Source organism: Clupea harengus, chromosome 6 (assembly GCF_900700415.2).
Source record: "Clupea harengus chromosome 6, Ch_v2.0.2, whole genome shotgun sequence".
NCBI classification, from domain to species: Eukaryota; Metazoa; Chordata; class Actinopteri; order Clupeiformes; family Clupeidae; genus Clupea; species Clupea harengus.
Window position 1 is genome coordinate 20,045,138 of NC_045157.1, and position 16,854 is coordinate 20,061,991.

Below are 16,854 nucleotides of genomic sequence, written 5' to 3' on the forward strand. Positions count from 1 at the left end.
AAAGGACGAATCAGCTAGGAGACTGACCTTTTCTCTCGGGCCTCTGGCTGTGTCTCTTTTCTCGACAGCCCAGGTTATGTTAATTAATGCACACCGGGATGCAATCAAGCATGATCCCAGTTGACACTTGACCTCTGACCTTCCTCTCAGCATGGAGGCATGCACGCACACACACACACGCACACACTCACACACACACTCACACACACACACATTGCGTACACGCACACCTCACCCATCTCCATCACGCCTCTTTTAGAAGTGCCCTTTTGTCTTTTCCTCTCACGCTATTGCTGCATGCTTCATTTAACAGCGGTCAGAGCAGAGCAGCCTGTTAATGATTGGACAGCAAACACACACACACACACACACACACACACACACACACACACACACACACACACACACACACACACACACACACACACACACACAAAGAGCCTGAGTTGTATTTACAGTTATTTCCATGGATATGCTTTTCACATCCTGCTTATACACAGAGCAGCCCTACCTCACTGACCCATGCAAACTGCACGTCTGTGAGAGTGTATGTCACATTTACACAGTGTGTCTACCCACAGCTGGCCAAATTAAACAGAAAACAGAGCCACACGGAAACGCTCTTGCCCTCACACAAAGACACACACACACATACATGAATGCAGTCAAACACACACACACACACACACACACACACGCACACACAGATTAGCGCGGCTATTAAGTTTCCGCTCAGTACATTTGCATATCAGTGCGGGAGAGGTAACCTGAGGGTCAGCCATCTTTGTAGAAGTGGTTCTGCCGCATTAGCCTGCGAGACAGCATGAAGTTCATTTGATTTATCCCGGTTTAATGGCTGTTATTAACATGCATTATGTGTTTTTGTTCATCGGGGAGTGTTTGCCCGCCTTTGATTTTCTAATGGCGGAGTCGTGTGGACGGCCCTGCTCTAATCTGTGAGGTAACCGGTGTGTGGAATTGAAGACCTTTGGGGTGTGCAGGAAGAGGTCTGCTGTGTGCTTGCCTTGCCTTGCTCAGAGATCAGTGAAGAGCAGAGAGAGGGGAGAGGGAAGGGAGAGTGTGTGGAGGCATCCACAATAATGGAGGGGGCACAGAGTAGTTTTCAATGGCTCTTACAAGGAAGTGTTTTTGTGTTTCAGTTCTTTGAGTGTTTTTGTGTTTCGGTTCTTAGAAAGGCGAGTTTTCTCTCTTCTCTGTGAGTGCTGATGAATGTTTGTGTGTATGTGTGTGTGTGCTTTGCATTTTTGCATTAGCATAAATGTGTGAATAGTGTAGTGTTTGAATAGCTGTGTTTGAGACTCTGGGTAACCTGGGATGGTGCTGTGTGTCAGTGTGTATCTGATTCCATCTATGGGTCTGTTTGTGTATGCCTGTATTAGTCTGTTGCTGAGTCTGTGTGTGTGCTTGCGTGCGTGCGTGCCTGTGTATGTGTGTGCATGCGGTGATGCTGTGTGAATCATTAGGGCGATGAGTAGAGCTCAGCTGCTCAGGCTAGGTGCTGGGGGTACAGGGGGGTACAGGGGGCTTATAGATGAGTTTGGGGAGCTCTCCTGGGCACAGGTCAGACCTGCCTCCTACCAGGACCACAGACACCTCTCCGAGGTTGAGCGAGCAAATGTCAGACCTGCCAATCAAACGCTAAACCCCGGCCAGGTCTCCGGAGGTAGCCGTGATTGGCAGGTCATTATTCCTCCTGAAACCAACCCCCCCTCCCCCATCCACCCCCCATTCTCACTCTCTCCCTTTCCCCAGTGCTCAGCACTGTCTTCTGCTCTCTCCCTCTTAAAGGGGCAATGTCATCTGAGGGGCAGGCTGGCATCCCATTTCCCTTTTAAATCGGAGATGATCTGAAACCACGGTGGCTTAGAACACTTACCCAGCCTGTGAAGGAGCTCACTTAATAAAACAATTTTCCACCATGGGAGGTCATGAAAGTAAATAGTTAGGAGGGCGACACTCCACGTTCATTATATTTTATGCTTTGACTCGGTGCATTAATTCTGGTTCACACAGCACAATGAACGGTAATGAGTCCCTTTGATCTCTGGACTCCCCTTTCTTTAGCTTAGCGCCTGGCTCAGCACTTCACACAATGAAGCAGCTCCCAAACTCTGACACCACCCCTCTGAAGACCCCCGCGCAATACTGTATAATCCTGAGCCAAAGCGTTTGACTGGTGTGACTTTGGTCAGTCTGTCGCCATGGTTACATCTTTGCGGAGCCCTCAGATGAGCCCTCTACCTTTTTCCTCTCTCTCTGTGTTTTACTCTTCCTCTGTCTTTTTTCTCATGTTTTGATTGTTTCTACTTGTTTTCTTTGTCTATTTCTCTCTCTTCCTTCCTTTCTTTCTTTCTTTCTTTCTTGCTTTTTCATCCTTTTATTTCATATCCCCACCTGCTTTCTCTACCTCTCCTCTTCTCCCCTCCTTCTCTACTGTTTATCCTTTCTCTCTTTCTTTCTTTCATTTTTTTTCATTTAAGAAAAATCACGCTAGTCTTTCTCATGCCCACCCAAGTGCACTAACTCCTGGGCCTAATCTGGCTTCTCTCTGCAGGCTCAGACAAAACACGAACGAGTGAGTGGCTGTTTTGCTCTTTAATCCCTGTTATTCAGGACTGCTGTCCCCCTACCCCCACTGAGTTTGAGCGTGAGTCATCCCGAGGGGCGGAGAGGAAGGTAGCGGGAGGTCTGTCGGATTAGTAGGTGTGCTCGGAGTATTAAGAGTGGAGGTGGCGTCTGCACTTTTCCTCTGACCTTGAGAACAGAGGCAGGAAGATACACCTGGCTTGACAGGAGAGGCTGTCTGTATTCAGAGGGGTTCTGTATCTTTATATTTTTTATAAGTGGCCACAGGCTGAGATTCCTGGCATTTATATGTGCTGGTTTCTCTTGGATCTCTTCTCACTGGCCCTGTTAACTCTGGAGTCAACTTTTATTGTATGATCTAACGTTATTTGCTCATCACCACATTATCAGGCATCTTGTCTTGTTGACAGTAAACATTTACCTTAAAAGCATCTGCATGTTCCATAGCAAACATCAAACTGCCATCATTTCCCCGAGGAGCTTAGAGCAGTCAGAACCTGGACAGAATTGGAAAGGGGATCAACCTTGCACACACTACAAAAACATAGCAAAAGACTTAACCTTCAGTGTATTATTTAGGGCATATTCACAGATGTGTTGCAAGGCTAAAATAATTTATTTGCACATGGCTTCTGTGATTAAGGCGAGGCTTTATGAGTTGGGAGGGTTTGATGGATGTTAGATTACATAAACAGCCACTAATAAATGTTCCAGTCCAACCCGCCCAATAAGACACGTAATTACCGAATGATTTACTGTCTGATGTCACAAACAGACTGTGCCTGAATCGCTCTCCCTCTGCCAAGCGAACGAATCACAGATAGGTGATGAGAGTGAGGATGTGTGTGTGTGTGTGTTCATATGTAAAGGCCCCGTCACACCATGACGTTCTGGTCAATGTTCTCTGAACTTTATAATCGTTCAATTTCGAGCGTTCTAGGGCGATGTGGACACATCTGGCGTGTTACTAACGAAATAATTGCGTAGGACTGACACATGACTAGCGTGGGACTGACGCATGAGGAGTGTGTAACACCGACCAAGTGACGTGTCACTGGTCCGCGACAAACGTGTGCTGATGTGTCACTCCAGCGCGACAAACGATAAGTCAACCTTAGAAGAGCGTGTTAAGAGTGTAATTTACGTGTGAATAATGACAGAAAAGCGTTTTGCTGGCGTGTGGGTTTTATGGTGAACGGGTATAAAACGCTGGAAAATCATAGTGGATTCAATTGATCTGAACAGTGAACATCATGCCGCCAAGACCACGAAAAGGTGTGAGGGGGGCTTCTGCTACTAGCGCTGCTGCAAGTAAGAAGATGATAAATGCTGCTGAAAGTAAGAAGAATACAAAGCCTCTTTCACTAGCAATGTCTTCGGACGAAGATTTACTGTTATTATTACTGTGATTTACGAAATAACGAGCGTTATTCCTGGGGTTTTATGTTATTAAAATAAATGATTTAAATTTGACACTGAATTTGTGTTTCTCAATGTTTATTATTAGAAAACATCAACACATCCACACACATTGTCCATGTCACAAGAGTCTTCATATCATATTCATCTGCCATGGAACAGCACCAGCTATAACAGTGCTCAGCTATGTTCAAGTTCAGTAGGCTACATCTACTTCATGCTGGCTCAAGCAAGCATATACCCTCCACTCCGCTTTTCGCTAGATTATGCAATGACCTTGCATGACATGATAGCATTGAATATGTAGATGTATAGTGCACAGAATAACGTTTGCAATGATGTAAGTTGTGTTTGTTGATCACGTATGGTTAATAACATATTAATTGTAGAAGGGACATGATAAAATCAAGATCTTCCCTTGGTGAAAAAACTTTTGCCGATATCTTCCTACGAGAGATGGGTTAGGTGCTCAAATTTCCCTGGATCAAAGAGGACGTTAGTAGGCATGTCCAAACTAAAAATCACGTCTCAGGAATCAGGATTGCTGCGCACATAAGTTATTTCGGGTGCATCAACTGTACTCAGTCTACCCTACCCAACGACTGACTATGATAGCCAAACGCGTGCAAAGTTATTAAAACATTCCACAAAAGTTCTCCAGCGTTTAAATGAAACGTTGAAGAACGCTGATCTCCATGAGAACGTTTGTGCATGTTCAAAACTTTTTTTTTGGACCAGCGTTCTCCTCCGATCACCGACGATTACCGACGATTACAGCGTTCACCAGCTTTCACACAAAGCTCTTCTGGCGCAATTCCAGCGACCATGGACGATTACCAACGTTTCCTCTAACATCATAGAACGTTGACAAGAACGTCATGGTGTGACGGGGCCTTTAGGGGGAAAACAGAATATTTTACTTTCTTTTTCATTCGAAGCTTGTCAGGTTGTCAGTTATGGTTCAGACATTCACATGCACATACACAACTAGATTCAAGCCATGTCTTATGAACACCTCTGTCTCATAGAGGCTAACTCCTGTGGACCTCCATCACATATCTCATATTCAGTTCTAAGAGCACATAACAGCTGTGTGAAAGAGAAGCTCTTGATCCGTTCATGCTCCGCTGATAGCTGGCTTTTGGTATTGTCAGAGGTTGCTGGACCCCTACTGAGAAAAGGTTTTCTGCAGACAGTGTGGTATTCTCTCAACAGTCCGCTTTGGCCAAGCTTCAAATGTCACGGCCGTACCAATCTCTTACCTTAGCCACCGTATAGCAGTCTACAGTGGTTCTGTCTTTCCCCTCAGCTCTCCATAAACACTCATAATGAAAGAGGGCCCAGTCCGTGGCAGAGCCGCTGATTGGGTGAGTCAGGTCTATTTGATGAGATCTGACGGGCTGGCTGGAGGGCTGGCTCTCCCCGAGACTAGGCCGATCACGCCTCAGAGAAACACCTCGGCCGAGTCTCAAACGAGGTGGAGCTGAGGGGTTTATTACACAATGAGCAGTCTGACTTTGCCTTGAAGCAGCAGAACATCAGGTTTTTAAAAAGAGCTTTGTCTACAGTGAAGGCATTATTATTCAAATAAAATGGGAAAGGAACAGGAGAAGGACAGGCTCGTATGGCTGTGACTATCTTGTCTCCTGGAGCAAGTTGGAGTCATGCCAGTGGAGACTGAGGAGGAGATGCCCGGCTTATGAAGATGGCCTCACTTCAAACCCTAATAGCTGCTTCACCTCTCACACTCACCTCTGCGGAATAGCCTTGAAGAGGAAGAGGGGAAAAAAAAAGACAACAAAGAACGGGAAAAGAAGAGTGAAAGTTTTCCTCAAAAACCCTCCTCCCCACTCCTCCGTGTTATCTCCTCTTTACACCTCCAAAGTCAGCTGAAGGAGGCGGGCTGCTGCTGCCTCCTCTTCCTCTTCCTCTTCCTCTGCGTGGTGTCTGCCACAGATGGTCTCCAGTGATGCATTCTAGCTGGACCCTCCCACACAACAAACATACTTCACTTTCTCTCGGGATGATACTGATGTTAAAGCACTGTATGATTAATGGAGGAGCACCCTTCATAGGTCCTGGACAAACCCACACAGATGGATGTGTGTGTATCTGCCTGTAGCCTTCGCTAACTCTGTTTGTTGATCTTCTTGTTTTTGTTTGTGTATGTGGTTTATTCTTATAATTTTTTTTAGATGAGTGGGTTAAGGTGAACATTCACTTTTTGTGTTCCATCCTTGCATTGTCCTCTCCATGTTTGACAGAGAGATTAGCTTAATCTATCATTTAATCAGATTACCCCTGCAGGTGTGTCGCTGATGAATGCATGAATATTATCCACTTATTCGCATCTGTCACACTCTGCATTTATAATGACAATCCCCCCTGCCTTCCCTCCCCCACACATGCACCCAAACCCCCCTCTCTCCCTCCCCAGCTTGTTTAATCTCAGTTTGCACCTGAAACCTGCGCTTGATTTGAAAGTCAGATTATGTTAATCTTCAACTCAAACAGGCCAAGGTTATCATCAGCGCCGCCCCAGCCGGAGCGCCAACGGAAACAGAAACGTTGCTTCGCGGTGGCCCCTTCTGGTGCGTCTGGTGGCGGTTATATGTGACAGGTTAATGTCCGGCATTTAGTATTCAGGGTGGGTAGGCGCGCGCACACACACACACACACACACACACACACACACACACACACACACACACACACACACACACACACACACACACACACACACACACACACACACACACACACACACACACACACACACACACACAATCTCCCTGCAATATGCCTCCCACGGCTGCATTAATAAGGTCCTCCAGCGCCACGCTTGTCTCACACAGGTTCATTTTATATCGCTGCAAGGATCACGAGGTGGGCTGGGCCAGTGAAGGACAAAGAGTGGGTGGCTTTATGACAGTTGCTTCACCATTATCACCTATATGCTCTCTCCCTGCATCTCTCCATTTGGTCAGACAGATTGCAGGGTTCACTCCAGTGAGGTTGTTGTTTGTGTGATGGCACCACGTCCCTAAGCACCAAGGCAGCGTACCACTTTCTCTGACAGCTGCAGGAAACTTTGACTAATCCTCCCTAGACCCCACCTTGGTCCCTCCCCACCTGAATCACTCATTGGTCCAGTCCAACCCTGCTGCCCTGTGACAGCCTGACGCACACCTCTGTTGCCCAGGTTACTTTCCCAACTGTCAGTCAGTAGCGGGTGGGGATGTGACAGTCTGGCTGTTAATGATGTTGAGCCTGGAAAAGCAGCTGGAGAATTCAGCCAGGTAGAGTCTTGCTGGAGGGTTATTAGGTAAGGGAGCAGATAGACATGGGGTGTGAGGATCGGGGGAAGCATGATGGAAGTCGATGCTGTTGGGGAAAGGGCAGTGGGATAGGGGACGGAGGTGGAGGAACCCTGCTGGCCTCTGTGAATGAGCCTGGTGGCGTGGGGAGAGAGAGAGCAGAGACCCGGGGTAGGTCAGCTGGGTGAGCTTGGTGAGCTCTGACTGAGTAATTACTGCTCTAGGCCTGTGGAAACCTTGAGTGTCAGCGTCACCATACTCCCTGAGCATGTGTGTTTGTGTGAGCTTGGTAGGGATGGGGTGATGGAGGACATACAGTATATCTTTATATGTGGGCCTGTTATTGTAGGTCAGTGGATGTGTATCTTCTGTGTGTTTTTGCACTTTTGTGTTTTCTGTGTGTGTGTTTATTTGAGCAGGCATGCTCCCCTACTTGCATTTATTTCCACATCCATTTGCATAGCTACTTGTGTTTGTGTGTCCTCCTTATGCGGTCACTGCCCGGTCTTTCTCATGCAGACTCTAAATGGAGTCCAGTGCTCTGCTTTCATATTCTCCTCCCTCTCTCCTTTCCCCTTTTCCTCCTGCGTTTCAGAGCGTGACTTTCAGCTGAGTCTGCAGTGGCACAGAAATTGGCACGCCGCAGAACATTGCGGAACCGTCTAATTCTGTTTTATCAGTTGCCATTTTCCTTGGCTGCGAACGAGGGCCATTTGTCAGGGACATTTAGGCTTTAAAAGCCTCACATGATGCTTCTCCGGAATAAGAGGCCTTTGAAGTGTCCCTTAATGATTTTTTTACATCTATAAAAAGGACAATAGAGCACAAGACCTCTGGTATTTGTGAGTGTGTTTTGATAGCACAGCTTCAGAGATGCACTCCTAAGATGGGATGCACAGTGTTTTAAGATGCATTGATTGATTACTATGGATGGAGTTTTGTTGTAAAACCAAATCTGGTTTATCTGTCACTGTCAGAGTGAAGCACTTTATTCCTGCAGACAAAGTGGTAGGTGAAATAATAACTCCCTTCTCCATTGAAGCTTTGTGGTTCTGGAGGCACAAATGCAATCAGATATGCAGACTACTTAACAGCACTGCATAGACATACTGAAATGGGATATTTGTTCTAGCAGAAATGAATTTCGGCAGGACTAACTTAAATCAGGTATCCTTATAAAACAGTGGGATATTTGTGGTCTGTTACCATTTACCTCTGTTACAAGGCTGGGTCAGTGTATGTACTGTATATAAGTTAGTGTGATTGTCCTGTGCTTCACAGAGCAGATTGCATTACATTGGAGTATTGACTTGCTTACCCAGGGGATAACGGCCATTGATTATTTTATCACATGACAGCCACTTATAAAACAGTTTTCCCTCTCTCTTTCTCCGAGAGCGATCAACATAAATCTACTCCCTTCGGGGCTCTTCAGGTTAATGGTCTACCCCCAGCAACTGAAGGCACAGCCATAACACCATCTCACTCTTTTCCTGATCAATTTAATAATGTGATACTAATCTCATCGACTGTACTTCGCTCCCACCACATCTATTCATTCTCCTCAATGGCCTTCTCCAGTCACTTTCAATTACCACGGGATGCATCTCAACCCACTCCGGAGTAGCTGCAGGCATTTCTAAACAGTTTGTGTGTATGTTTGTGTGTATGTGTTTGCCAGAGTGTGTGTATATGTGGATGTGTGTGTGTGAGTCCTTGTGCAGGTGCAAAGCATTGTACATGGCTGCATTATTTTTTCTGACCGTGGCACTTTTCATCTCTTCCTGTGAACACACAGTCTGTGTTATATGAAAACACATGTGTGAAGTTTCGACCGCGAGATCGACATAATTACTTCCCTGTAAATCAAATGAAATCGTCAGTTGGGCTCTGTTCCGGTGGCTTCTCATTGGGTTATGAAGCAGCAGCCAGGTTATGTGTTGTCTTCTGCCCGCCGGTCCAGATGAAGATGGATCTCTCCCACTCAGCTCTCTGCCTTGAGCTGTTTTTCCTTTGCGGCTGGCTGGAGCTCTGCTCGTACAGGACCGGTGGGTGTTTGGATCAATACAGCGCTGCCTGCCCCCTGTCAGCTTCGCTAACACCATGAACTGGTGGGGTGTGTTGTGTGTTCTGTGTGTGTGAGGCTGAATCCTATCCTATAGTTGCAGCGTTTGCGTAGAGTCGATGTTAAATGTGGCGTGGCTTGTTTGTGACAGGACACGTTGTATAGTATGTGTATGTGTGTTCATGGCTCAGAGCAGATTGTCCCTGATGTTTTGTGTGTGTGTGTGTGTGTGTGTGTGTGTGTGTGTGTGTGTGTGTGTGTGTGTGTGTGTGTGAGAGAGAGAGAGAAAGAGAAAGAGACTGAATGTGCCTGAAATCGATTAATGATAATTAGCTAGTTTTCACACTCATAGTGGCCTGACTGCTCTGAATGACCAAGCATGAAATAGCTACAGCTAAGCCCTGCACATCGATCAATGGCCTTATATGTAACAGATCAATAGGACACAAGTGTGGGAGGCGACAATGCTGCAGTAAAAGAGGCTTTATTTTGTCCTCCTCACCAGGGATGTGACGGTTGACCGGTAAGTACAGTGGGAAATACACACACACACACACACACACACACACACACACACACACACATATATATATATATTGTAAACACCTACACATGCCCATACACAAACAATCACACACACACATACATACACATCCATACACAAACAACTTGAGGCTTCCTACGAGTTGGCCTTACAGGTCCAGTAGTAATTGCCTCACTGATCACAGCACCCCTGGTGTGGGTCGTCCAGCCTTTTCATGGATATTTTTAACAGCACATCTCTCGCATTGCCCTCTATCCTTCCTCCCCTCTCCCACTCTTTTTTACTCCTTAAGCCTCTATTCACAGCCCAGTTTCCTCTCTGGCTCATCTCAAACATTTTGTAAGTCGATTTGTCATAATAATGAGGTCAATTTTCACAGTTTTTGCATCGCTTATTACTTTCTGTCTCTGACGTCTGGTGAAACAAAAATGCTATCTTGAGTTTCTGCAAAACCATGCATAGACAAAGTGCTTGACTTTGGTGGATCTGGTAGGTGTTTATAGATATTATGTGGAGTTGAAGGACATTTAGGCTGTTCAAAAGCTAAAAATCCAACTGCTAGAAAATACTTTCTAAGTGTATTTTTAGTAGGTTTTTCATCAGTGTCCTTGCAAGACTTTTTCACCAAATGTTTGTTTCCTTCTTGATTATCGAACGTTTTTCGGTGCTTTGATACATTATACTGTAGGGAGAGGAAGTGAGATAGGAGATGGAGATATGAGGAATACTGAAGGAGCCAGAGCCATGGGCTAGATTTGGTATCTGATTCAGCCAAGCTATGATAAAGGGCTTTAGTGGGAGCACATGTGCTCCCCTCGGCACATGATCATCGAGAGAGGGGGAGGGGGGGGGGGGGGGGGGGGAGAGAGAGAGAGAGAATGAGAGAGAGAGAAAGAAAGAATGAAATGATCAGTGGTGTTTTTTTAGCTCAACAAAATGGCAAAACGTTATAGACATAATTAGAGACTAGGCTCAATCAGTGCGCATCATCATTGTTTATATGGGGTCTATCACTAAAACCATCTGTGTGGATGGTAATGGCAGTGATGGTTGATCTTCAAGGCACGCTTTGGCAGCTGATCCAGTGCTGAAGGGTAACCATAAGCAGGGTCGCTTCGAGGTCCATAATGGGGCTTATCGGCTCAGCACACACAATACCTAGGTCAGACACTCGCACCTCCCAGTCCTCCTACGTGGACAGCTGAAAACTCTGTATCAGACTGCATGACGGCAGCCCTTTCAGGGGGTTAGCTATTTTAAATCCGTAGCCTCTGACTCACCCAGAATGCCTCAATTTCCATCAATCTGCCATCACTAACAGCTGAGCTGCTGACTACAGTTTAAATCGAACATTCTGCAGAGATCTGAACATTAGCTCATACACTGTTCTTTTGATATGACGTGTTATCAGACAATGACTGGCACAGAAACTCATGAAACTGGTAGTAATGAAAAAACCATGTCCACAGGGAACAGCATGCAACCATAATATTTGTGAGTCTGTAGCAGAAACCCCCTCATATGCAAATTCAATTTACAAAGGTTGACAACAGTCAGCATGGACCCAGGCAGGTTCAGTGTCTTGTATTTTCTGACCATAGAATCACAATACTACTGAATAGGCTACTCTCATTTTATTAATTTATGTGACTGACCGGGAGTGTACATTATTCTTTAAGCGGGGCCAGGAATGTGTATAACTAGCCATCTCGTATCTTTTATGTATGTTCAGTATACATCAAACCTCAGGCTGTGAACTTAAATTTAATGTCTTTTATTTTTGGGATAATGCCATGATATAATCATGTGCTGTGAAAATATTATTTATACTCTATAATGAATTATACAATATACTGTATTTCACAAAGAGCTCCCATATATAAGAAAAATGCATCTTTGTCATCTTTTGCACATTTGAATACAAGGCAGCATGTCTCACTGCAGCTGTCCCTGGTGCTGTAACGAGCCAAGAAATGGCAGTCAGCTCCCCACCCTGTTAAACCACCCAAATTACCATAACAGCCCATCCCTGATGGTCCTGAACTCTACTGAAATCTCTTAAGCCTGATGTTCATTCAATGTCTGATATTTTGTGTCCAGAGCTGGTCACAGAAGACACTGGGAGCTTTCAGGGGGCCTCAGTGAATACCTACGGAGAGCATAGGGAGAATGTACCACACTAGGCCACCTGGAGTCACAAGGTATAGAGAATTTGGTGGTAGTCAGAGAATATATAGAGAACAAAGGTAGGTGGCCACACTCAGAGTGGAAACCAAAGATTCAAGTGGAGGGAGGGGTGAATGAGTTGGGGGCGGGGAGGGGGGTACTGCATTGATAGTGGCTTGTGTAGCAGTGAATAGAGGCAGTGATGGATGACTCCGTCGACTCTTATTGTTAGGCTAGGAAGAGGGAGCAAGAGAGAGAAGGAGAAAGAGAGAGTGTGCAAGGGGTCCCTTTTTGTGTTATCACAGGAGTCAGGGGCAGGTGCGGTCTCCATTCTTCTTCTTCTTGTCCGACAGCAGAAAAGACTGCAGCCAAGTCTTCAGCAACTTCTATTGTAGGGATGTTCCTACACTAGTGGAAGAAAGTGGCAGGAAGCCCACTTCTCAAAATAATGTTTGAAAACTCAGATTCTGCTAAACATGTGCTGGAGAAGTTAGTCAGTTGATATTAGGGCTCCTTTGAAAACTAAATACCTAGAGTAATTTAATTGATAACCATTTAAGGCATTTATTGAGTTTCTCCAAAGCTGATACAAATCTTGTTATATTAGCCAGCATTATTATTGACATAATGTGCATAGACTGTTTGTTTTCCCTTTCTTCCTGTGACCAACAGATTTAAAAAAAAAAAAAAAAAAAACATTCACAGTAGGACCACAGGGTTTAACATTACATATTAGCCTATACTTGGCTTTGAAAATCGAAGCTGACTAAATAGGGTAAAAAAATACAGTCCACTACAACAAAGACTTGATCGAGGTCACACAGGGCCTTTTCAGGCTAAACTGGCACTCTGAAACGCATTAAGATTTAAAAGCGGTTGACGGTCAAATTAAAGTCTAGAACCGCGCTTGCTTAAGTATTTGTGAAGTTTCACTACAGTTGCCACATCAATGATAGGCGTAAAATGAAGCCAACACCAGCCAAATATTTTAGCCAGTATTCTATTAGTCATTGCCCACACAGTATTCTATTAGTCATTGCCGCGGTGGAGAAAGTCCAGTCCTGACGAAATATTACTCAAGGCTACCATGGTTGCACTTTTGGCGTTCCACTCAAGAACAAACAATTCTATAGCATAGCCTACCATACCGCACTTCGCGATGTGGCAGTAGCCTACTGTCGCTGATAACAAATGTCCACCTGCTAACCCGTGGAAAGAAATGAAGAGAGAAATTGCAGCAGTTGTGTTCTTCCTGAAAAGACTGATAAAGAAAACGGGCAAAGTGGAGGCAGAGAAAGTTGAAGTTTTTGTGGAACGGCTCATGTTAGCATTGCAAGACAAGTACAAGGGCCATTGGTACGCCGAGAGCCCCAGCAAAGGTCAGGCGTTCAGGTGTATCCGTATGGACAGCTCACAGAGGGAGGACCCGGAGCTGAGGCGGGCGTGTGACGAGAGCGGTGTACAGTACGCTGACCTGGGCCTGCCCCGCGAACTCACTTTATGGGTAGACCCTGGTGAAGTGGTGTGCAGATACGGTGAGAACAAACCCGCTTTCACCATTGCAAATTTCTCTGGAGAAGAGAGCACAGACGAAGTGAACGTGACAAAGAAGGTGATCAGCGCTGTAGAGAACGTTTTTGCCAACCACCATTGCAGCCCATCATCTGACCGGGAAGGAGGAGACAGGGGACAAAGGCATACATCAATCCCCTTCAACACTCGTCGCTCTTTCCAGCTGACTAAAATTTGCGCCCCCACCCGGTTGCGTCAGCCTTTCTCTGGACCTATCCATAACGAGTCCGTTGTAAAATTAAATCCCCTTTGAACTACCGGTTTACCTCAAAGATTCTGTTATCGTATTCTGTACTATAATATAAATCAAATTCTACTCCTACAGCAGTAAACGGCTGATGATTGATTGATATTTTATAGTTAAATATGCTTTATAAATCGCTTTGTACAAAATCGGCTGCTAAACACATAACCATTGCTATGACCATAACAAAAATAGTTTAAGTTTTAAGTAAGGCTAACGTTAGCTAAAAGCCAGATAGTAGGCTAATGGTGTACTGTGGATTACCCATTTACAAACGTATATGGGTAACTTCTGGTATGAAATTGAGTAGACCTAGATAGTGGGATAATTTAGAGTCAGAATTTATGAGAATTTTTTTTTAGACTGGTGTTTATTTGGCTATTTGTTAAAATGGATGACATGAATGCTCTTATCAAGCTATATTTTGGAATTGGGTTTAATAATAAGGAAATGGTCTGTTAATCACCGTATCGTAACGAATTCGTACTATGAAACGACGTTGTGGAGAACTGGGTCTTTACTGGAGGAGATATCATTCTGATTTAAACCAGGTAATATCCTTTGGGCAGGAGGAACTATCTAGAAATTGGCAAATACAAGGTTATTGTGGGTTGCATCTTCTGGCTTCATCTTCCGTAAAGCAGAACCACCTATGGGGTGAATGTTTTTCCTTAGGCGCACCCTGAGAAAAAAAGTCAGAATTTCTGAGGAAAAAAAGGTCATAAGATGCATCCAACGAGTTTGAAATCAAAGTCAAACTTTCTCCACAAAACAGCATTAAGGAATGGTTTGGTGGATTAAAAAAAAAAATCCTGATTTCTCTTCTATCTATTTGACTTGGTACTTTTTTCAATGGCAAAGTTTTTTTCTGCATTTGTTGCTACTGTCCAGCCCCTCGTGTGATTTTCTGCATCCTGCTGCTATATTCTTCAACAATCACTTGGAGCCTTGATGAATTGAAATTGTTGTCAGTGACATGAATAGCATTCAACTTGCTAGAAAATAATATTCGGTTAGTTGGAGACATGCATTCATCTGGTATGGTGATGAATCATTGTGAATGAAAGAGATACAGGGAAAAAAGCAAATTTGGAAATGAGGAGTACACTTCCAGGATTTAATTTTATATTGACAACACGATTAAGTATTTTCATTGTTGGACATAGATCATTTTAGGCAAGTTACAGACTTTCGCAGGTAATCCATTGTGTGATGCTGTTGGTGATGATTCGAGAAATGTACAAAGCGAATGAGAAAACGGTACTGTGTGAGTGCATGTGTGACGTCTGTGTGAGAGAGAGCAGACTGTGCCCCCTGCTGTGTAGAGCTGGAGTTAGATTCTGCCCTAGAGTCTCTACTGCAAATTAGGCCCACTAATAGAGCTGGAGAGCCTTGAAACACTCACTGCTTGGCCGATTTATGCTTCTGTGTAGAATCTACGCCGTAGGTAAGGCGTAGCTGTGTGCCGTGTGCCCTATGCCGTAGCCTGACGCTCGCATCCCCAGAAATGGAACTACACATCGCTGCAACTTTGATTGGTTCACTCCCTCGACCCTTGGGGGTGTGTTGTAGGGATTGCACAGAATACTTGAGTATACGAGTAATCGAGCAACTACACCAATTCAACTACACAAGTTCTCATTAATCATGTGATGCTAGTGTAAGAACTGAAAATATATCTGTTTTAAATATTGTTCTCTGTTAGTAGTGACTACATTTCCCATACTGCTTTGTTGATGAGTTGATGGTTGTTTTGGATGGCGCTGGAGGGGCTCAGCGTCTCCGAACTCGTCTGCCTCTGTTAAATTATTGCCTACACCGTCCACGTTATAACCCCTACCAAGGATCTCAAGTTTTACACTATTTCTCTGTAACTTTAAAAAAATAAAAAGTGAAAAAGCCAGACAAACTACAAACTACACAAACTACGACCATCTACAGAGTTTGGTCCTTTATTTTTTGCAACTACTATTGCAGAGTGATGCATGCATACCCGTGCACATGTTTAAATGCTCACAACGGCGTAGGCTACGGCATAGGCTCTGAGTAGAGCATACGTACAACTACAAATCAGCCATCCACAGCCCAGCTGACGCACACAAGTGTGTGTTTGCATCACAAGATGTCAGCACTTTTCCTACAAAGCACTGCTTTACGTGGAAGGGGTGTGTGACAGCGCTTAACCTGCATTGAGCTGAGGCAGGCAGCATCCCCAGCCCCAGCCTACCCCCATGTATGAGCCCAGTTCACAGGACAGGTAGATTGATGCAGGGAGCCCGTGGCCACGTTAAGGAAGCAATAAGCGAAACATTTCTTGCACGCCTAGCAGGAAATGTTCACTTAAATCTGGGGGAGGGGGGAGAAAACAGCATGGATGAAGCATAGAGAGTGATGGCAGCTTTGCTGGTTCCACCATAGATTCACCCCTGAGATTCACTTTTTCTTTCTCTCTCCATGTTTCTCTCTCCTTCTTTCAGTTACACACACCTTTAAAGTATAGATGTACATCCATGTGCATCATACACACACATACATGTTAACACATAGACACACCCTTTCCCTGTATTAGATAAGTATAGGTAAACATTAAACAAGGGGACTGTGAACTTTTGTTTGACTTTGTCTCTCATTTCCACTTGTTTGCTCGTATCTGCATTAAAATTTCAGAGGTGCAGTGGTAGGCGGTCTCTCTGTTTGGGGGATGGGATGTGTGGCTCATTACCATCAGGTGCTCCCATCTCCTCCTAGTCAGAGGCGTATAAACAGCCCTGTGTGAGTGAATGATGAGCATGCTCTGTCTGTCCTGAGCACATTATGAAGGCAAGATGAGTGGGAGCCCACAGCCAAACTGTGTCATTATTCTGTGTGTGTGTGTGTGTGTGTGTGTGTGTGTGTGTGTGTGTGTGTGTGTGTGTGTGTG

General features: G+C 44.9%; 2 protein-coding genes across 3 annotated transcripts in view; both read left to right on the plus strand.

The window, feature by feature from the left end:
* The window catches only part of LOC105906519 (heterogeneous nuclear ribonucleoprotein C-like), a 62,934-nt gene that overhangs the window by 19,033 nt on the left and 27,047 nt on the right, over positions 1 to 16,854 (plus strand). The window lies entirely within an intron of this gene.
* LOC116220807 (protein BTG3-like) lies at positions 13,082 to 16,751 on the plus strand. Its single transcript, XM_031569303.2, has one exon. It carries the CDS (start codon positions 13,338 to 13,340, stop codon positions 13,941 to 13,943), a length of 606 nt encoding a protein of 201 aa, XP_031425163.1. The 5' UTR covers positions 13,082 to 13,337; the 3' UTR covers positions 13,944 to 16,751.